This window comes from Myotis davidii, unplaced genomic scaffold (genome assembly GCF_000327345.1).
Source record: "Myotis davidii unplaced genomic scaffold, ASM32734v1 scaffold143, whole genome shotgun sequence".
Classification (NCBI taxonomy): domain Eukaryota; kingdom Metazoa; phylum Chordata; class Mammalia; order Chiroptera; family Vespertilionidae; genus Myotis; species Myotis davidii.
The window spans coordinates 5,180,543-5,203,945 of record NW_006294876.1 but is presented as its reverse complement, the minus strand read 5'-3'; the positions used below and the strand labels follow the sequence as shown (position 1 = coordinate 5,203,945).

At 40.6% G+C, this 23,403-nt stretch overlaps 1 protein-coding gene across 2 annotated transcripts in view; it reads right to left on the bottom strand.

The window, feature by feature from the left end:
• Positions 1 to 23,403, bottom strand: part of CTNND2 (catenin delta 2) — a 339,572-nt gene that overhangs the window by 281,598 nt on the left and 34,571 nt on the right. For both annotated transcript variants that reach the window (XM_006769453.2, XM_006769452.2), the window contains one exon: positions 22,249 to 22,504. In XM_006769453.2, coding sequence (XP_006769516.1) covers positions 22,249 to 22,504 — 256 coding nt within the window. The remainder of the gene's footprint in view (positions 1 to 22,248; positions 22,505 to 23,403) is intronic.

The window sequence follows — 23,403 nt, the reverse complement described above, 5'->3', positions numbered from 1 at the left end:
GGAATTGTATTATTATTTTCCTGACTTTATTTATTTTGTTTTTCTAAAAGATACATCTCAAGCATTGTGGTTTCTAGTGTCCAGAATCAAACTGTGTGTGTGTGTGTGTGTGTGTGTGTGTGTGTGTGGCGCACACACGTATGTGCCCTTGAAACCTGGTTATTTGCCCAAGTTCCACCCCTCTGACTCAATTGTTTCACTTTAAGATTTCTCATAGTAGTTGGGCCCTGTTTCATTCCTCCTTTCCCCTTTTCCCTTCCCTTCCCTTCTTCAGACAGACCTGCAGATTTCTGCAGACCCTCCAGGGGGAGCACAGAGAGAAGCAAAAGAGATTATTCTCGAAATGGGAAGAGTGATTTGAATATTGGAGAAGAGCAAAGGGGAAAGGGGCTTTCAGTTGAGAGAAGAGCATGTGAAAAGCACAGATGCCTGCAAGGGCAGGGCAGCTCCTACAACGGCAGCTGGATCACATGGAGGAATATGGTAGGGATGGAGTTGGAGACTCAAGGTGGGGCAAATTTGTGCAGTCCTTTATTTCAGAATGTAGATTTGTATTTTATTCTGTAGGCAACAGAGCATGAGTAGAAGCTACTAAGAAGGGGGAATGGCATAATTAAGTTACTAGTAGTTTTGAAGATGATGCTTTTGGTGGCTGGGACGAGGATGCCTAGAACTGAGAGAGAGAGCTGGGGGCAGTGGGACCAGGTGAGAGGCTGGGCATCTTTCAAGGAGAGTGATGACAAGAGAAAAGCAGAGGCGGGGCTAAGTCTAGATGGGTGCCGAATTTCGGAGACAAAGTCATGGACAGCTTTGTGATTTGTGAAGAGGAGAAGGAGTTGAAGATTATCAAGATTTTTAGTTTAAGAAGTAGAAGGCTGCACAGAGCACCGGCTCACGGAAGCAGAACTGACTTAGAGTCTTCAGAGATGAGATACAATGCTTTTGAGATGTCTGGGATAATTACCCAAGAGATGCAAATACGGCACTCGGGAGAGGAGCCTGGCACTGGGGATTCTAGCTGGGCAGGTGGGGCATAAAGCAGGCAAGCACATGGCAGCAGGGAAATCTGAGCAGTGAGGAACAAGGTCCTCACCATGGACAGGATTGCAGCCCCCAGGAAAGAATGGGAATCACCAGCACAGAGTAAGCACCGTGCCTTAGGGGTGTTGAGCCGAGGTGCTGTATTTTAAAGGTGGGGCTCAGGGAAGCATGCCCTCATCTGGTCACTAGAAGTATGGAAACTGGCAATCTAGAAAAGGCAGGTTCTAGATCAGCAGTTCTCAACCTGTGGGTCGCGACCCCTTTGGGGATCGAACGACCCTTTCACAGGGGTCGCCTAAGACCATCGGAAAACACATATATAATTACTTATTGTTTTTGAGATTAACCACTATGGTTTAATTATGTTCTATTTGTAACAATGAAAATACATCCTACATATCAGATATTTACATTACGATTCATAACAGTAGTAAACTTACAGTTATGAAGTAGCAACGAAAATAATTTTATGGTTGGGGGTCACCACAACATGAGCAACTGTATAAAAGGGTCGTGGCGTTAGGAAGGTTGGGATCCACTGTAGGTGAAAAGGGGACCGGCCTGAGCCTGATGTTGGAGCTTGATGTTGGGTTCTTGGAGCATGACTGACATGGCCTTCAAGTTTTCTGACTGTAGTCTGGTTGATTGCAATGCCTGGAGGGGGCTACACCTGTTCGTGGGGAGGGAGGGCGGGCAGAAGCGACTCTGGATGCCCAGTGAAGCCTCTCTTATGTTCCCATGCCAAGTGCCAAAATGATCCAATACAACTAAAAAACAATGCCTATGCCATTTCACAGGTGATACTGCCCTGTCGGACTGAACTCCTGCCGTGTAACACCAGCATGCAACATGCTTCCTTCATGCACAGAACATTCTCTAAGTCACAGCCTACATGCTCTCCATGTGTTACCAGTTGGGAGAGAGCAGAAAAAATATTAAAGGGCATATAGCAAAAAGGAATTACATGCTCTCTTCTTTTCTCCTTGAAACCTTACCAAAGAGCCTTTCTGATCATTGCAATGATCCTTGAAAGAAAGCATGCTTTTCGCTTGCATAACAACTCGGGAGTAGTTGAGAATATTTCCCTTCTCTTTTTCTAATAATGGTGAAAAAACTAAGCGGAGTCGCTCCTAACAGGGTTGGGGGCACGTCAGGTTACTGGCAGGGAAGAATCCTGGCTCTCTGGAAAAGATGAAACGCCCGAGGCTTCCCAGCCAGAGGGCAGCCTGCCATTGCTGCACAGTGTGCCATTGACCATGGAGAGGGGCACAGGATGGGAAAGAGCATAGTTGGAGCATTGTTTAAACGGGGCTGCAGACATCCTTACTTGCTGTGTATTAATTGAAAGACACTATTGGTTTTGTGGCTAGAATAGTTTGCTTCTGAAATTTGCTAGATAAATGGGTGCTGATTTCTCAGAAAACTCAAGGCCAAGTTTAATTTTTCCAGCTTTCAACCTAACCCATTATCCTTCTTTTCTGAAGAGTGAAAGCCTTAAATGGAAATCAAAGTCTGAAGCGCAAGCGCTGACCCTCTTTGCCTGAACTGGTGTTTAAGAGAAACGACACTCTGTGTTTCCTTTCTCGCTTCTGAGAAACTGGTTCAAAGGTCACGCCTAATGGAATTCTTCAGAAGTTTTGTTTTCCTTTGCAGTCTTAATAAAAGGCTCCGAGCCTGACCCAATAAAATTTAGACTATGAAGCAATCTCGGTTGTTGAAGGAACCTCCATGGATTCTTCCCTTTAAAATAATCACATATAGGAGATTAAAGGCAGTGACTTGCTATTTCATTAAAACAACACATCAACTCATCCACACTTATGCAGAAATCCTTATTTCCTTTGCAGATATAACTTTTTTATTTTCTTTTGGATTGAGTTATCAACATAGGTATGATAATTAAGCATACACATTTTGATCTGCCATTATGAAACACGAAATATAATTTTATTGAAAATGTATCCCTTGATGAGATGGATGTGGGGGATTCAAAATTAGTTTTTGTATCCATGCAGAAGTGTTATATTTTTGCCAAATAAGACAGGTCAGTACCAAAATTTCTATACTGGACTTTTATAGATACAACTATTAAAAAACTGTTCACATAAATATGTGGTGAGGCTCAGGATGAGTATGAGGTTGGCCTTTATTTGTAAATAAAGAAGAGACACTGTGAAAGGGAGGTGGAAAGAATGGGTAGAGGGCAAATAGGTACTGGAGCAAATGAGGGTCTTGACTTTGATTGCCTTAGAGTGCTTAGTGCCCCTCACCCTGCGACCTGCCACCTTCTGGAAGCCACTGGTCCAAATTTACTTTCTCTAGAACCCCATGCTTCCTGACAGTTTTGCCCCAGATTCTTCCCTGGGGGTGCAAAATCCATAACATTGTGTAAGAAATATTAAGGTCTTTTAATATGACGTAAAGGGAAATGATTGGGTAACACTGACCTTCAGAGCAAGGCTTCTTAAACTTTAATGCAAAATGAATCGAAAGGGATCTTGCTAAAATGCAGATTCTGTAATTTGATAAATGTGTGGACTCATGCCAATGTTGTCAATCATCTCATATCTGGTCTTCCTCTTTTCCCACTGCCTTCAAAATACCTGCATTTCTAAAGGCTCCAAGCTCTAAGGTGGGTCTGAGGCACCTCTGGGGATGCGCTTCGGCTGGAGAGAATGGTCTTGCATCTGCCTCCATGCTGGTGAGGTGACGAGGAGCACCCACCTAATCTGTAAGGAACACGTACAAGGCACCCACAAAGGCAGCACCGAATCACAACAGACCACAAAGTGCCGACGTTCATGGAAGGGTCTCAGGCTGAGCAGGATGCTATGGGCTGAAGTTAACCAGGAATGACGGGATGTGGCTGTGCATTACACTGGGTCTGATGGAGGCCAAGGGCAGGCCGGTAAGGGCAGAGAGAGGGGATACAGCGCTGAGCAAGCCCAATTCTGCACAATTAGTTCGGATGACCTTGGCTAGCTGAGAAAGGCTCACTAGGAGAGGGTTTAGCTGGGGACAGGGAAGGCGGAGAATTGCTGGAAATCTCTAAAAGGCAAGTTGAAAAATTTGACAGTTTTAAAGGGAATAACACCATCTCATAAACTACAATCCCTGGATAATAAATAATCAAAGAAAAGAGTTCCCAGAACAGAGCACATAAGAGCAATCTATGAGGGAACAATTATGTAAATGGCGTTACATCTATTCTATGGATGCAGTGCTTAAACGAACAAAGTCAGTCTACATATTTTGACAGAAAAGGTTCCCACATCATATGATGTAAATAAAATAAAGTTGCAGAAAAATAAGGATACATTATCATTATTGCAAAAATAAAGATAATATATACTGTGAGAATTTTTTTAAAGTAACTTATGTCTTGAAAAATCCATTCTGCAACATGTTAAAAAGTGAGTCTGAATTTTTATTAATTATATTTAATTATATATTAATTATATAATATAATTATATATTAATTATATATTAATTATAATTGAGCACTTGGTTTGCAAAATATTTCAGACTTTTGATAAAATAAGGAAAAACTCTAAGACTGCAACATTAAACATATGTTTTCATATGTTTAATGAGTTATGTGTGCAACTAGTACCTTATTATGATGCTAAAATTAAATACAATAAAAATCACATTTGCAAGGTCAAATATGATTAACAACCTCATATCATAGGTTGATCTCTAACTTCTGCAATAAACCGGACATGGCATTTGAGAGAAGGCTCTGACTAGCCATCAGTGATTAGGACTTTCTTGTACAGGAATCCCTCTTGGTATCCCATCAAACGGCAGACTCTCAGGGAGGGAGTGCACTTACAACCAGCACCCGGGTCCCACACCATGTTTTGACAGCAAGGCTCTAGAGAAGGTGCTAGAAAGTTCAGGTCATTCTAGTATTTGTAATTTTTTAAGTACAATAACATATTTTGATGTAAAATTCAGAATGTGGTTGACTGAGTACATTGTTTCAATGATTTTAAAACTGAAGAATGAAATGAATGATAGCGATTCTTATTTTGTAGAAATCATTCCATTTTCATAAGTGGGTATATCCAGCTTATCAAAGCAATAGTGATTTATTATATTAGATTGATGTTTTCATATGTTTAATGAGTTATGTGTGCAACTAGTAAAAACTATTTTTTTGTAATCTCATTTTCTATAACCTGTTGTTGTTACATGTCATTGAGTCAGCTCTGACTCCGGATGACCCTATGAATGAGTGATGTCTGCAATGTCCTATTCTCACCTGCCCTTCTCAGCTCCTATAGACTCATGCCTATGTTGTCAATCATCTCATATCTGGTCTTCCTCTTTTCCCACTGCATTCTATTTTTCCCAGCATTGTTGTCTTTTCAAAAGAATCCTGCCTCTCATGTGTCACGCATCTTTTCAAATGTAGAGAGGATAAATGTACATATGTTCACTTGCATGTTGCATTTTAAACACTATTCAAAATTCCCCTTCAGCAAAGGAATGTCTATATGAGCAAAATGACCAGACAGCTAACCTGCCTCACTCTGACCTTCTGAGAGCGGCTGCCACACCCCAAAGGCCTCCTTTGAGGATACACAGGCGTAGATTCCTATAAATTTCACAGCAGCTGAATGCCTTGGGGTTCCCATGGATCCAAAGGCCGCTCTGCCTGGGGGTGGCAGATGAGGTAGCCTGAGCTCTGTCCAGCAAGTTTTATCCCGAATACCTACTCATTGCTCCAAACATAGCCTCTTGCATTTGTCAGTGTCCTAGGGCTGCCGTAACAAAGTACCATAGGCTGGAAATGGGTTTTCTCACAGTTCTGGAGCCGAGAAGTCCAAGATCAAGGTGCCAGCTGTTGGGTTTCTCCTGAGGCCTCTCTCCTTGGCTTGCAGATGGCCACCTTCTCCCTGTGTCTTCACATGGTCTTTTCTTTTATAAAGACACCAGTCACATTGGATGAGGGCCTCACCCTCAGTGGTTCTCAACCTTCCTAATGCCGTGACCCTTTAATACAGTTCCTCATGTTGTGGTGACCCCCAACCATAAAATTATTTTTGTTGCTACTTCATAACTGTAATTTTGCTACTGTTATGAATCATAATATAAATATCTGATATTCAGGGTGTATTTTCATTGTTCGCGACCCACAGGTTGAGCCCCTGTATCCCTTTAAAGACCTTCTCTCCAAATACAGTTACATTCTAAGATATTGGAGACCGGTTCTCAAACATATGTATTTGGGGAGACACAATTCAGCCCTAGCAGCTCTCCTAAGCCAGTATGAATTCAAAATACTGTACAGTGACACATGACCAGAGAGAGGCAAGAGAACAGGGCAGAAGCCGGCAGCAGCAGCCCTGGCTGGCAGTGCTGAGAGAAGGAGGTTAGAGGGAAGCAGGGGGCAGGGGTAGACGCCCCACACCACAAACGCTCAGTTCTCAGCACCACACTCGGAGTTCCTGCCATGGCCCCAAAGCAGCTTTTGTATCCAGGACCGTGATTGGGTTTTCAATGAGACCTGCCTGGCCAGGCTGCTGCGGCAGCTTCCTGTCCCTTTCATACCCTCTGGAAACTTACAACAAGCTCCCATTGACTGAGACGACCACGGTGCATCTTTATTCCTTGCAATTGGTAAGTGCTTATTACCGGGAATGAGCAAATGTGACATGTTACATACAAGTGCTTCTGTAGACGGCATGGGCTTCGATGACATGCACATTCTATGCAGATGAATATGGGGGTCTCCTGTTACACGTTGCAAGCTTTGTCTTCATTTTTATTAAAGCAACAGTGCAAGGTAGTCAAACAAACCCTTTTCTAATAGATACAAATGAAAATTTGTCGTCATCAAAGGTTCACGGTTACTTAAGCAGAGCAGGTCTAGTCTGTGTGTGTGTGTGTGTGTGTGACCATGCATGCACACTGCCTAGCAGACAAGTCCAGTGTTTGTGTTTCTAAGGGCTACTTTACCATTTCAGCAGTATTGCCTATTACTTTCAGGCTGATTTATGCTAAACTTAAATCTGATAATTTTCCATAATCTTCAAAACAAAGCCCAGCAAATGCCTTGGATGGCCCCCTGCAGAAGCATTTCAGTCTACCTAACAGAGCCCATGCTTCATAGCTTCCTCCTTAATGTCAGGAGCACTTTTACTGCAGTATAGATGCTAATTGCCACTTATCTTAATGAGTTCTTTTCAAATATAAAATAACCTGGCTTGAAATATAGCAGACATCTTGGTCACAAAGAGACAGGGATAGGAGTTCTGCTGGCTCCTGGGAAAGATGGGCCATGTTTTATCCTGTCTGCTACCTTCCTGTTGGTTGAAGGCGTTCTGATCTGGGGTCTTGGAGGGAGGAGTTGCTGCCTCCATCTTCAGTGTGAGGGAGAAACACTCCGTGCACGTCATGGAATAGAACGTTGGCTCCGAAAGCCAAAAGCACAGCAGGCGCCTCTGAGGTTATTACAGCAGAATTACGGGGTAGCTGGTAAAATCAGTTACTACGGGCAATTTTTAATAAAACTGTAGCGGATAGTTTCAGTTTAAATTTGATTTATTTTAAAGTTTATATGATTTTTAAATGAGATTATTTCCTAGTTAATGTTCCTATCTCATCTCTCCTATCTAAAAATTTCTAGTGTCCAGAACAGTGCCTGGTGGCTCTGGGTACTCAATAAATATTTGCTAAATAAATGAATGAATGTATTTAAAACTGATCACCATAAGGCACCATTTCTCAAACAATGTTAATAAATATTTTTATTCTATAGAATAATATTGTGGCTCAATTTTAAAAAGCAATCTCACATTCATTATTTTAACCGAGTCTAATCGCTAATATATTAGGTTATATATTATTGTAATATATATTATTATTTTTATTTAATCATAAGAAAATGTAGGCAAGAGATTACAGGACTTACTTAGGTGATATAATTGGCAAATAATAAATGGGCTAGGACACTGCATGTTCTTGAAAAATGGGCCTCAGAGCTCCCCACAAAGTAGCAGAAAGCACTGCTTTGCAAAGGATAATGCTCAGGATCCATGTCCCACTTCTGTTCATTCTTCATCCCAGGGGCCCTCATCCACTGCTTCTCCATCTGACCTTGGCTTCTGTCTGTAAGAATAAGGCCTGAGCAGCCGTTGGCTGGCTCTTTTAGTTTCTCCTTTCTTTGCTTTTTGTTCTTATTGTAGCAACATATGCGTAACATAAAATTTATTTTAACCATTTTTTTTTACATACACAGTTCACTGGTATTAGGTCCATTAGCATTGCTGTCCAGAATTTTTTCATCTGCCTACACTGAAACTCCATTAAACACTAACTCCCCACTCCTCACTCCCCCTCCTCCGATCCCCTGGTAACCAGTATTCTAATTTCTGCCTTTCTGCTTTTGATGACTCGGAGAACTGCCTATATGTGAAATCATACAGTATTTGTCCTTGCTTGTGACTGACTTATTTTACTCAGCATAATGTCTTCAAGGTTCATCCACATTGTAGCATGTGTCAGAATGCCCTTCCTTTTTCAGGCGGGATAACGGAAGACCAAATATTAATGACAACATCATTGTGTGTCCAGACCACATTTTGTTTATCCATTTGTCCATCGATGGATGTGTAGATTGTTTGAACTTTTTGGCTTTTTTCTTTTAAGTAAGAAAAGTAAAAAGGTAATTTCCCAGGAGATATTGGGAGGGAAGATGATAGCTTGGTGAGATAACCAGGCAGATTAGGTCTAACAAATCATCTCACAGCTCAATAGCTGAAGACAGTCATCATCATTTATGATCTCACGGTTCCTTTATGCAGGAATTCAAGACAGGGACCAGCACGAGTGGTTTATCTCTGCTCCACAAGGTCTGCAATCGAAGCTGGAAGACCCAAAGCCCTGACTGGCACTGGGGGATTTGCTCAGAAGGTGGGTGGGCAGGTTGGCCCCTCACCCTATGGACCTCTCCGGTGTTGAACTGGCTTCCCTACCTACCACAGTCACACACTCAGTTCAGCAGTCTCCTGCTGGTCACAGAGGCCAGCCCTGTTCACTGGGGTGGGTACACACAAAGGTGGGAACACCTAGACACTGAGGTTACAGGATACTGACTACCACAAACCTTACTACTGTTAATTCCGCAGAGTAAGCTAGTTATATGGAGATTTTTTAGAAATAATTACGATTTTAGAATATTACTGCTTTGAAATGCATGGAAACAATCAAAAGAAAAATGTTAATTCTAGTCATTCATTCAGCAAATGCATTCAAATAGCATATACAGGCAAAGTAAACAAGATAACAAGCAGGATTTCTTTTTCACGTTTACTGGACATATATGAATATCTTAAGATAACTCTACATTACTCACTGGTTCGGATATGTGATTTCTGCCTCATGGTGGCTTCTAAGCCAGTAGTATCCAAACATCTGCCTGAAGCCAACTTCACTTTTTCTACAGGCCCTTTTCATGCAACTGAAAAGGCTTTCCTATATTCCAGGGGTATTTCACGTCTGCCTGTCCCGTGTACTAAGAAGGGGTTGGAGGAGATCATTTACAAAGTAAAAGACTGGCCACTCTTCCTTAGTAAAATAAAATCTAGGGCCCTAACTAGTGTTTGAATTCCAAAACTGTGGGCAAGCATGTGCTAAGCTTCAAAGCCAGCAGGAACCACCCTGGAGGTGCCCTGTAGCAAGCTTCCGGCCCGGGCAGCTGAGGGGAGACGGAGGCCCTCACTTTAGGGGCTTCTCTGCAAATGGCTCAGTTGTCAAACACAATCAGAGTTTTCTCGGTGTACTTACTTCACCTCTAAAGAGGACTGGTGGTCGGTGGCCACGTTCTAGTATAAAATTTTAAGCGAGGACATATGCTTCATCTCACTCAAGATGCAATTAAGTGCATAAAATATTCTGTATTGCAGGAACCTTTACCACTGAATTTCCCACTCAATGTCTTCTTCTCTTTCTCTCCTCCTTTTCTTTCTATTCCTCCTCCCCCTCAGACTCCAGCTCTTTCTAATAGCATTACCTGGACTCTAGAACACTCTTGGCTCAGCAGTTAAGGCCGTGGTCGGCAAACTGCGGCTCGCGGCTCTTTGGCCCCTTGAGTGTGGCTCTTCCTAAGCCTAAGGAATACCCTAATTAAGTTTGGCCTGGGCGAGTCTATTTTGAAGAAGTACTGTTGATATTTCACTCTGTTGACTAATGATTTTGCCGACCACTGATTAAGGTAATTAATTGACCATGACCTTCACTATATTTGATAATTTAAGTTACTAGACTTCTCAAGCTGCAACGTATCACATGCAATGGGAAATTCTGTTCAAAATTGTTAATTTTCTTACTATAAAATGCGAATTTTCTCTCAATAGTTGTCACTATCTCCAAATTAATACGTGCTATTATACAGCTGCAAAGCATCTCAACTGACAGTTACCAACTGGCAATCCACTACCACCTGCCATGTAAGACAATAAAAGTTTTGAATGCCCCATTTTTGTCCTCCAGTAAATGTTCAAAGTCACACGGCAGCAAGAAAAATATTATAACTGGACTATACATAAAATGACCAAAGCTATTTCAGATTTTTGCTTGTGATGGAATAAACAAGGAGGCTCTGAGGATGAATTGAGATCTGCTAAAAATGAAACAGGCCTCCATAGTTACAACAGCATAAGCTGAAGAAGACAGTTCTTTTAATTAAGAACTGGTCAAGTTCTCTGACAAGCACGGAGCACTTCAAACACCATGTAATTTCAAGAGGTTGAGCATAGCTATGTGGATGCCTATAACATACATAAATTAGCAACTAGGCTATGCCTTTTAATGCTCTCACAGATCCATATTTCCATAAGGGAAACAAATCTTGTACTTCTCTAATTTTGTGAATTTATGTTTTTAGTTTTTAACATTCTATCAATATTGATTTAAAGAGTGCAAACTGTTTAGAATGACTTATTTTTAAGTGGTCAGACAAAATAAAAGCAAACCATAGAGTTGAGAGAGCAGACTGATTAATAGGCAAGAAGAAAAATCAATACTTGTTATTGTGTGTCTTTTGTCAACTTAATAAGAGGGTGCTTATGCAAGTTTTATAGGTCTTATCTCTAGATAAATGTGTGCAAAGCCAATAAACAAGTAGACAGATTATGCGCATATACATGCAAACACATACTCTAGGTATATATACATACATAACTGAGAGAGAGAGAGAGAGAGAGAGAGATGCCATTTTTCTAATAAAATAAAGTTTAGGGCTGTCAAGATTCCCCCTAGAATTCAGCCCTGGAGGAATTATTGAACAAGTGAACTAATTCTGTCTCCCTGAGTTTTCTTGGCCTCTCTTTTCCTGGAAAGGACCAACCTTGGGAAGGAGGGATATTACTGTCCATTTTTATAATCTTACTAGAGGCCTGGTGCACAAAATTTGTGCATGGAGGGGGGGTTCCCTCAGCCCAGCCTGCACCCACTCCTATCGGGGACCCCTCAGGGGATGTCCGACTGCCCGTTTAGGCCCGATCCCTGTGGTGGGACAACGCTCTCGCAATCTGGGACAGCTGGCTCCTAACCACTGACCTGCTTGCCTGCCTGATCACCCCTAACCTCTCTGCCTGCCTGCCTGATCGCCCCTAACTGCCTCCGCCTGCCTGATCAACCCTAACTGACCTCCCTTGCTGGCCTGATCTCGCCCTCAACTGCCCTCCCCTGCCGGCCTAATCTCACTCCCAACTGTTCTCCCCTGCCGGCCTGATCACCCCTAACTGCCCTTCCCTGCTGACTTGATTGCACTCCCAACTGCCCTTCCTGCAGGCCTGATCTTGTCCCTAACGGCACTCCTCTGCCAGCCAATTTGGTTTTGATTGGTCAGTTTCTATGCCAGTCAGCGTCAAAAAGCTCTGCTTTCTAGGCAGTCAATGGCTCCTCACAGTTGACCCAGATTTGGTTCCGATTGGTCAGTTTCTATGCCAGTCAGTGTCTCTTGGGCCTATCAAGGGGGCCTGAACAGAAAGGCAGGGCTGCAGCTATTGGCCAGGCCAGGAGTGAAAGAGAGGCAAGTTCTGATCAAAGGCTGCCACAGAGGCTACAGATCAGACCCTGCCTCTCTCTCTGCAGGTCTCTCTCCGGGCCAGATCAGCAGCCTCCTAGGCAGTCAGTGCTGGGTCGGGGTGCCCACAGCAGCCCCAGTCAGTGCTGGGTCACCATGGCAACCCAGCACTGACTTCCGGTCTGGTTGATCCTTCAGTCATTACAACCCTGGCTCTTTATTATATAGATTATAATCTGGACCAACAAAACTCTCCCTTGATTTCTTTTGAAGCACAAAACCTTATTTTGATTTCTTCAAAACCACCTCTCAGAACCTTAAAAGGTATAAAGTGGGAAGTGAGCGAGGGGCACACAGACATGAAATAGAAACCGTGCACCAACATGGAGTTGAACTTTTGTAGCTTCCTGTCTGAGTCTGCAAGCCTTTTTAATTCTTTATGAGATTCCAGGGAGATGGGCTCTCAGCTTATTTCCAAGGGGTTCCATTTTTAATATTTACACTTTGTGCTCTTAAATATTCTGATCTTTCATTCCAAAATGAAAATGGGGGGAGAGATGTACTTCCTTTCTCACTTGTAGCTTCCTGCCTCAGAGCTCTGCTTCATCCTAAATGACTGGTATAAGGAATGACTTCATCTGCAAGGTCTCACTCTCTTTTTAGTATAAGAATATCTAATACAAGAGACATACACATTAACCACATAAACCTGGTTTTTAATGAGAAAGCAGAGATTATGAAGCAGAAAGTAATTTGAATTACTAGTGGGAAAATGTACTCAGAGCATAAAAGTATACTCCAAAATAATTATTTGTCTTACTTCACAATTCAAGACCCTATTTCTTTAACCCACCAATTATTTTTATCTGTTATCATTGTACTTCTCATTATCGGGGACTTTAAGATTAAAGATACTTTTGTTTTAATACTATCTGATTTCTAGGGATTCAACATACCCTGATGCTGAATGGTGTCACAAGATTCAGTCTCCCCTATCACCAGACTCAGTCTAGACAATCTGGTAAAGAATCCATGATAATTTAGTTATTGTGTGGAACTTCTTAGTTGCTATTAATTGGGGGAAAGACAGTATCTTTGTTCCTAGGACACAGAGTGTACTTGGTTTTACATAGAAGGGTTAAAAAAAAGTTCTGGACAGATTGTATAAGGAAAATCATTAGAGATTCAAGTGACAAAGGACAAATACATATTCCTCCTGGCTTCATTCTGGAGACCAAACCTAAGACCACCATAACCACATCCAGAGGATGGGTGGGGAGGGAACAACTGTGAGCATTAGGGAGAGGATTTTTTTTAGAAGAACAGGGTATGCAATAGCCTTTGCTTCTGTATGTTGGCTCTAGCTAACTTGGATTTGACTTTTTTGCCCCAAATGTGTAGGAAAATCCAGAATGCACACAGCCCACTTTTAAGAGGTAGGACTTGAGTTCCTCAGATTCCTCTGCACACCTGGAGGCCTGACTAGTGGGTGGGGGCCCCATGGGTGGTTAGCTCCTGGGCCATGTGCAGTTTAGTAAACTTGGGGAAAATGTCTGCTTTACTGAAAGCACATGGGTTGAGGGAAAAGAGGAGTTGGTTCTCAAGAGGAACACCTGTATACCAGAAAAGCACAGAGTGAAGATTTCCACCATCTTATCTGATAGACTATGTGCTAATGATTATTTAACTAATTAGTGTTCTGTGTGCATACAATTACTCCTCAGTCATGACTGCCTATGTTCCATCGCTCTTAACTGAGGAGTGTCATTGTGGCCCCTATGCCAGAACACTCTTCAGCAAAAACGAGGTGAGGGTAGTGTTGGAATGATTCACTGTGTTAGAAATGCAAGTGTTTACTTCTACAAGTGACTTTGAAGGCAGGAGACAAAGGGAGTATTCCAGGCTACAGGAAAATCAATATTAGTACAGACAAGTATTGTGTGTGAACATTACTTTAAACTGATAAAATGAATCCTGAAAAGGAAGCTTCTATGAAACAAACAAAAAAATTCTTTTGCAGTGAAGTCTTCTCTTCCATCTTTTAATTCTGTTTCTTGGCTGTGAGACCTGAGCTCTCAATCTTCCCTCCTTCATGTGCTGTGGCCTCATGAGATCCCCTCTCACCACTGGCCTCCAAGCAGGGCATTCCCCAGGGTTTGCTCCTGGGCCTCTCTTTGTCTTTCCAACTAGACAGCTTCCAGCCCCTCTGCCTTCTCCCATTTCTTCCATATCTTTGACTCCAAGTGCCTTTCTCAGCCTGACTCTGTCTGCAGGTGCTCCTGATGGCAGGAGTGCTTGGTGCAGCAGGAAGTCAGCGGCAGGAATCTCAGCTAACAATGGGCTCTTCGTGTGCAAGGAAATGGCCCAGAGACTTAAAATATTGCATTTTCACAATGACCATATGAGGAAAAGACTGTTATTATACCCATTTACATACAGGCACTTTGAAGGCAGAGCTGAGGAGCATCCTGGCCAGAATCAACGTTTGCTAAGAACCCTTTTCACCATAAATTGGACACCCTCCACAGTCCAGGCATCCACTGTTCCCCTGGAGGGTGAGAGTATGCACAGTAGGGCTGCACCAAGATCACCATGGGGGTGGGGTGGGGAGGAGAGGAGAACATTAAATTTCCACTCATTCATTTACCTGAAGAAAACAAGGAAATGAAGAGCTGTCATATTTACCCCATGGGTTGGCACTGGCCCTCTCACTGGGCTCACATTTTAGATGACAGCATGCCTGTCATTGGAAGTTCCAACATGGTGGTTGATGATGACACCTCTGCTTATTTGGGCACCTCACGTAGGACTCCTTATGGCTGCTGATGTGTGTTGGTCCATGCAAAATTTTGGATTATATTATCTATCTTTTTTAAAAATCTATCTTTATACTAACTCTCACAATATGAACAAGATAGCACTAATGATTCTCACAGGTTCAAAAGCCAAGACATGGCCAAACTCACACATCACACATCTGTCTATACCTGGAATGATGAACACCAGTCATCTTAACCAGTAAAAATAGTAATAATCTGGTTAGGTCTAACATATTTAACTGTATAACTCTTTGAAAAGAAAAGTTTTTATGACTGAAATGTACATTGAAATAAAAAGTTTTAATGATGTTGTTCCACCTTTAACAGACTGTTTTCAGTTCTATCTTTAGTGTACATTTACTATATAGTGTAAATTGTATCCAAAGCATATGTAATTAGTTGACTAGTATCTCCCCAGAATTCATGTCTACTCCTAAGCTCAGAAAGGGACCTTATTTAGAAATTGGGTCACTGCAGATTGATTAACACAAGGTCCTATTGGATTAGAGTGGATTCTAAATACAATGACTGGTGTCCTGATCAGAAGAGGTGAGGAGACACGGAGACCAAAAGAAGACCCTGTGAAGATGAAGACAGAGATTGGAGTCATGCAGCCACAACCCAAGGAGCAACTGGGGCAACAAGGGGCTGGAAGAGACAAGGAAGAATTCTTGCCAGGGCCTTTGAAGCAATGTGGCCCTGCACCCACACCTTGATTTTGGACTTCTAGCTTCTAGAACTGTGAGAGAATAAATTTTTATTGGTTTAAGCCACCCAGTTCCTGGTAGTTTGTGATAGAAGCCTTAAGAAATCAGTCCGCTATGTTTAAAATGTATAAGTGAAAAATAGTCACATACGGTGGTGGAAACTAACATTTTTCTGATTGGGTGGGAGGGCAGGGAGGTTCACGGACAGCTGCCCTCTACCTAGCAGAACCAGCTTTGAGTAATTCAAACAGGCCCTGTCCACTCCATTTCCAACCCTCTTTTCTTTTTAACTGTTCTCTCTGCTTAGAAAGCTTTTTCTTCCATTATTTTTTTCATTGGAAACATTGTCTACCCCTCAAAGTTTGTGCCAAACACTCAATGCCTCCTCCATACTTAACCACATCTGTCTAATTTACTCATGCATCACTGTCATTTGTGGATACATCTTTCTCTCCCATAATTCTGAAAGCTCTTTAAAGAATGAAGCTGATTCCATGCCTTAGTCAAACTGTAGGGCCTACCTGAGAATATTCCATGGAAAAGCCACCGAGAACACACCTGATGCCTTCGATGGACCTGGAGGGAGCAGCCCAGAGGAGTGAGAGCTGCAGGGCTCCGGCCTTGGGCCAGCTCTGAGCATGGTTGAATAAAACCTCACTGAAGACATATGTGTATGCCTGTCACATTTCCAAGGAGCAGTGGGGACAGTAAGCACACTGGATAACAGAGCTAGGACCGAGAAAAGATTTCTGCAGTATCAAAAAAATGGAATCACCTAACAAGCAGTGAATGTAAAATACCTAATTAGATAAAAAGAATGTTAAACATTCAAGGTAAAGATAATTGATTCATAGCTTTGCAGGAGTCACATGTGAAAAGACTGGGCGTTTTATTTGACTGTAGAGTTATGTTCCTACCTATCAGTCTTCACAGTAGTTAGAAACACGGGATTGGAAGTCAGTTTTCAGCTCTCTGTGCCTCAGCTCCCTCATATGTGAAATGGGGACCATAAAAAGTCATGTTGGAGGGATTTAGGAAGGGTTAAATACGATAATGAATACAAAAGTTTTATGCTGAGCATGAAACATATTACTTAAATAATTTTTGTTGTTAATCCTCACCTGAAGATAGTTTTTCCACTGATTTTTAGAGACAATGGAAGGGACAAAGAGAGGGGGAGAGACACACATTGATTGGTTCCCTCCCACATGTGCCTTGATGGGGCCGGGATGGAGCCTGCAACCCATGTATATACCCTTGACTGGGAATTGAACCCGAGATCCTTCATTGTAAGGGACCAATGCCCTAACCACTCAGCAACACCAGCAAGGGCACGACTTAAATAATTTTAATAATCATTGCTATTACCATCATTGTTATAAACATTTTTCTCATCTTAACTATCAAGAAAACCTAGTATGAAACCAGGTTGCCCACAGGTATCGCTTGTTTTCTGCCTATATGTCGATGACATGTGAGACAGAACTAGGAAGGAGACTGGCCACTGTAGGATGCCCAGAGAAGAGCCCTACACATGACAATGTGCACAGGGATTGCAGCTTGCATGGGAGCAGGAGGCCGGGCAATGCTGGGCGATTTAGTATCTGTGTGCAAAGGCTATCCTTTGAAGAAGGGATGGGTGATTCTCATATGATTTAGGAGGTTAGAAATAACATCAGGGAATGAGCGTACAGATTTTCTATCAATATAAATTAGTTTTCAAGGTTTGAGTTATTCAAAGAATTCATAAAATTCTCCCAGAGATAGTGAGTGGCCAAGGCATCCAAGCATAGAATGAATGGCCACTTGTCAGACTTGCTTTTAGCCTAACTGAATAAATGCCTTCCCAGTACTCTTTATACTCTGAAGGTCCTCAGATTGCATATGCTTTATCCTCCTCCCACCCCCAGACAATTCCCCAGTTAAATAAATAATTAATTAGTGGGCATTTTAAGTCAAATTCCCCAGAGATTCCCCACCTAAGAAAACGAAACTTCGGCCTGGATGGTGTGGCTCAGTGATTGAGCACCAACCCATGAACCAAGAAGTCACTAGTTCCATTCCTGGTCAAGGCACATACCCGGGTTGCAGGCTCAATCCCCAGTAGGGGGTGTGCAGGAGGCAAATGATTGATGTCTCATGGATGTTTCTATCTCTTTATCCCTCTCCCTTCCTCCCTCTCTAAAAAAAATCAAGAAAAACATATTTTTAAAAAGAAAACTAAACTATGAAGACTATCATATTACTGTTTAATTGCAAACAGTTCAGCCATGTTACTTAGGTTACATAATAATAGTACTTTAAAATTTAATAAAGATTTTTTAAAAATATTTTTTGAAACTTTACCTTTCAAAAATCAGTTTTGGGGTACATTTTGTTTCCTAAACCCTCAATTCACTACACACTCTGTGATTTGTTTAATTGAGTAGGCAAACAATGAAGAAAAAACATGTGGAAATGTTCTTAACACAGATTTACCTAATTATAAGGTATTTATAAGCAGTATTATTTTATAATAATATTTAATAATATCCAATAATGAAAAAATTATTATCTTAAATGTAGCTTGAAACAAAATATGTTGTATAAGTTTGACAGAACCACATTCAGCAGTGAAGATGTGCCCTTGTATTTATTTCTCTATTATGTTGAGTAAAAAAAAAAATAAGACAGATTTTTTACTGTAAATCATGTTTACAATAATTTAGATTCATTAAGCTTTTTTGAAAAATTGTTTTTGAGAGTGTATATGAATGAATATAATATCTTGAGAAGAGAGTAATCAAACATGATGAAAAGATGCTATTACCTATATGTTAAGCTATGTCAATAAATGTTCTACCCAAACTTTTCTTCTTTTATAGAGAACATTTATAGTACCGTTAGTCTACCAGGTATATCAGTCTTGCTTTATTTTTCTCCAGCTATTTCACTAATCACATTTTCAAAATAAGAATGCTATGTCTTCTCACTCCTAACATCACTGACACCTCATGCATATTATTTTGATTTGAAGATTTATATTTAACCTATATACTTAAAAACAACAGTATATAATGCTATCTTTGGTACAGCATCAAAAAATGTATTAGCCATGACAATAATTCTTAAGAGATTCACATTTTATGGAAGATAACATGCAATGAAGAAATAAAAGCTTCACAAATGTGGCCGTAAAGAAAAATTCATATATATAAACATTTTCAAAGTGACTTGTGACTATAAAAAGGAAATTAGACTTTACCATCTCCTGCATAAAAAGGTTTCTGCACATTCTTTGTTGAAGTACAGAGTAGGGGCAGTTAACAGTGGAAAGGCCAAAGTTTTGCAACAAAAATCTATATGACTGAGGCAGGCAAGCTGGAAAACCCCAACCCTTCAGAACCAAACCTTTCACATCCCAGGGCTTAGCAGTGGTTCTCAACCTTCCTAATGCTGCGATCCTTTAATACAGTTCCTCATGTTGTGGTGACCCCAACCATAAAATTATTTTCGTTGCTACTTCATAACTATAATTTTGCTACTGTTATGAATCGTAATAACCCATGTACATACCTTGTACATACCCTTCAATCAGTAATGTAAATATCTGATATGCAGGATGTATTTTCATTGTTACAAATTGAACATAATTAAAGCATAGTGATTAATCACAAAAACAATATGTAATTATATATGTGTTTTCCGATGGTCTTAGGTGACTCCTGTGAAAGGGTCCTTCGACCCCCAAAGGGGTTGCAACCCACAGGTTGGTGACCCACAGGTTGAGAACCGCTGGTTTAGAGGAATTAAGGGTTAGTAGGGGTTCTCTGGTTTCAAGTCTAATGACCGAATTGGGGCATCTTAACTTCAATTTATTATTTTAAAGTGCACACTCTGAAAACCTCTTATTGAATAATACTAAAACTCTTTAATAGTGAAAAGACACTGGTCTGCAAAAAGAGAAATAAAACAGACATTAGAAAAGAAAGGAGAAATAAAACAAAGGCCAATCAAAAAAGCAATCATCAGAGAGTAGATCTACTTAGACCATTTGCATGCTTTCCTTCATTTCTCCCAACACCTACATAAAGACACCTCGTACTGCCACCCTCCAAAAAATCATACAAGATGTGAGTATATTCTTTCCTCTTCCTTTTTGTTTTTTATAAGGAAATAAAAATGTTCATGCCATTATGTTCATGCCATAAGTGTGAATTTTATCTGCGTACCCCTGTGTCAGCACTGTGATCTTCATAAGTCATTTACACTCCAGTTTTCCCTTTATTTAAGGCATACGGAGATATTAGTTTTCCCCCACAAAGGAGAATTACATCAAAGATGTATATAAAACTGCTATGAAATTGTGCTATGGAGGCATGTTTGTAACAGCACAGAGGCTTAAATGGTCTGGTATTTAATGATAAATAAAACGTTAACACTCTCTTTAAAAACATATGTAAGAGAGCTGAAAGAAGTCTAAAGACTGAAAAAGCTTAAATTGTAAGCAATAATGCCAAAATAAATAATTGTGAATCCTAGAAGTTAAATATATTAGTTCTAGTAATAGTCACTTGGGGAAGATAAAAATTCATTATTTGAAGGATAATGTAAAAATGTTGTCATAAAAATATCATTAGGTTTTAGACTTGAATTTTGGATTTGGGATGTATCTCAATTAAATATGAACACTTAACTCTAGTCCTTTATTTTAAGAAAACTCTACAAGGCCTTGTTGTATTTTATACCCCATTCATTTTGCATGATGCCAGGGTATTAGTTCCTTTTGTGTTAAATCACAACAAGCCAGTTCTGGTTCTAGATCTGGTTCTGTCTGTTTCACTTGTGCAGCTGGACTCAGAACGGTGGTATGATTTTCTTTCTCAAAGTGAACACATTAAGGCCAATGCCTAGCATTCTTGAAAATAACATACTGAATCTGCAATTCATATAATGCTAATCTGCATATAAATTTTACACATACAAAAGATTAGTGCCCAACATTCTCTTATTCATTCTAACATTTCCTATTGGTGTTTCTCTTTTTTGGTTTATAGAGTGCACCCAATAAATATAAGTGACATAATCCATAACTTGAAAAGCTAAGAGCCATGACAATATACTGAAAGAAGGAAAAAAGCTATGCAAGTGACAGTAATATAAAATGGAAAGGACATGCCACTTAGTAAAATAAAATGCATTTAGCTCATAGCAAAAAATAAAGAAGCTTATCTGTAGCTAGAGAAGCATAAATTTGGTTTCTTATTAAGCCAAATTCCCTTAATATGAACATTTAAAACCTTCCCATTGGAGATAAGACACTTATCCTTAATTTAAATATGCAATGTTAAATAAAGCAATGCCAATTCAATATTCTACTTAGCATTTCTTAAGTTTTCAGTTGCACGTCAAGAAAATTTATTTTAAAATAGCATGTTGAACTGTTAATCTGAAGAATATTCTATCTACACATGATCAAACATATAAGGATTGGGGACAGATTTCAAGACCAATACTCTAGAGATTGCTGTTGAGATTGAAAACCTGAATATGCAGGATGGGGCACAATGTAAATGTAAGCATATTTCTTAGTTCTAGTAGTTAACAGTGAAGTGAACATTTACTCCAGCTCACTTTTACCAGGGAGGTTCTATCAAATATAATATTTGGCATGAACCCTCCAGCGGGGTGCAATTGTGCTGAAGTAGCTATCTCAAAGAATACCATAAAATAATCCCATTCTGCCTTTATGTATGTAGAAGTGATTTCTTTTTACAAAATACTCTATGCAAACCCCTCAACACAGTACATAAGCACTTGTGTGCTCCATCAGAGAAAATTCCTGGAGACAAATTTCAAGTATGCCACCAGAGTCAAGTCACATGCCCTGCTCTACAGAAATACCAGAAATCTGACATGTCGATGGTATTCACAGATGCAGATATATATTTATGGGACTCTATCAGCATACATCAAATGGCTATGAATAAAACATCATTTAATCCTGCCGGAATTCAATTCCAACTTCAGAAGTAGAGCATTGCTATATCCCTTGCCAATGTTGAAAAAGAAAGCAAACCCCGCCCCCCCCAATATCTCAACCTAACAATTTCTTTACTACATTACACTCATGTTTTTTATCAATGCCCAGACACCTTTAACCTCATGTTTACTTTCAGACACAGAAAAATGAAGATAATATTCATTTTCTAAGTTTTTCAATTTTTAGTATAGTCTGGTATATGGCCCACTTTACTTGCTGATAGAGACATGCAGAGTGACAAAACATGCATCCATTGAAACAGTAAAAACCTAGTCAGTGATATTTGAAGTCAACTGAGATCATTCACAATTCTCAGTTTCCTGAGCATTAAAGAGATAGTTGTTCTAGATCTCATCAAGTAGCTGGAGCACCTACCGATGTTCTGATCCAAAGATCATCTATACTGTTTGCTATTGAACCACAGAAGATACTTGGGATCCAGGACCAACACCCACATTCCAAATCAGACAAAAGATTATAAAACCAAAGTCAACCCTTTCATACTCAGCCCATGACATGAATGCATAATGTGATGTAGGAAAAAATATCGCCATTCACACAATGACTGGTTAAGAGAGCCTCTTGGACATAAGTAGGGAAAAGAAAAAGGTTCGTACCCACCTGGGATCTTTCTGAATGCTGTCAATGGATGGGGATCTGGCCAAGGTGCCTTCGGGCGGGAGGGTAGGGCCGGATTTGCTGTATGGAGACTCAACAGAGGGACAATACTGCAGCTGTCGGTAGGGGTCGGCGTAATTGGAGGCTGGGCCGGCAGCGTAGCTGGCCCGCTGGAAGGTGGCCGTGGCAGCGTTCGGTGGGCCATGCTGGCTGCCTGTGCGCTGCAAGGGGACGGAGTCGACACCAGGGGAAGATGGGGCTAGGACAGGAAAGTAGGGACAAAGTAAAAAATTGAGGACCTGCTCACAGAAACGGTTAACCAGGTCTAAGCAAGGGGGAAAATTACACACATAAAACAAGGGTTTGAAAGAATGAAAAAAAATAATTGGTCATATCTGAACCAATATATTCAATGTGATCCAGTAATGATAATTAGCATGCGATTTCAGAAATACACCTTTCAGCTCTAGAGGACAAGGCATCTATTGTCTGTTTATTACTTACCAACATCCAAGAGAAGGTTTGTTAATCTAAGGTAAAAACAAACCCAGAAGAGGGAATATTTTATAGGGAATCGTGGACAGTTAATTATTGTTCATGCTGAGAAAATTCAGAAGTGTTTGTACATGTGATGTTACGCTAAGTTCATGGAGGGTGCAAAACAAACTTAGGAACGTAGTTAATTTTCCTGAGTTAAAAAGGAAAAGTGAAGGAATGTGTGCGTGGGTGCAGGTGGGGCTCATGTTTCCCTAATTAGCACTACGGCAAAAAATGCAGGACTGCTCTAGTTTTTTTAAGTTGTTCGCTACAGATTTCCATAGATCTCTTTTCACCCAAAGCTGTCAGAGTAACACATAGATTAGGAGAAGGGTAGGCGTGCAGGAGAAGTGGAAGACCAGCCCAACTGTAACTCAGACAAAACAATGAGCTTTCTTGGCTTTCTCAAAGCATTTGCATCTTTTCAATGTGTCTAAATTATTTTGAGGAGATTTTTGCACCAGTTACCAAAAACCAGTATGACTATTTCTAAACTGAATTTCAATTTTTTGAAATTCTTCCTGTATTCTTTTTATTTATTTATTTATTTTTTATTTTATTGATTTTTACAGAGAGGAAGGGAGAGAGAGAGAGAGAGAGAGAGAGAGAGAGAGAGAGAGA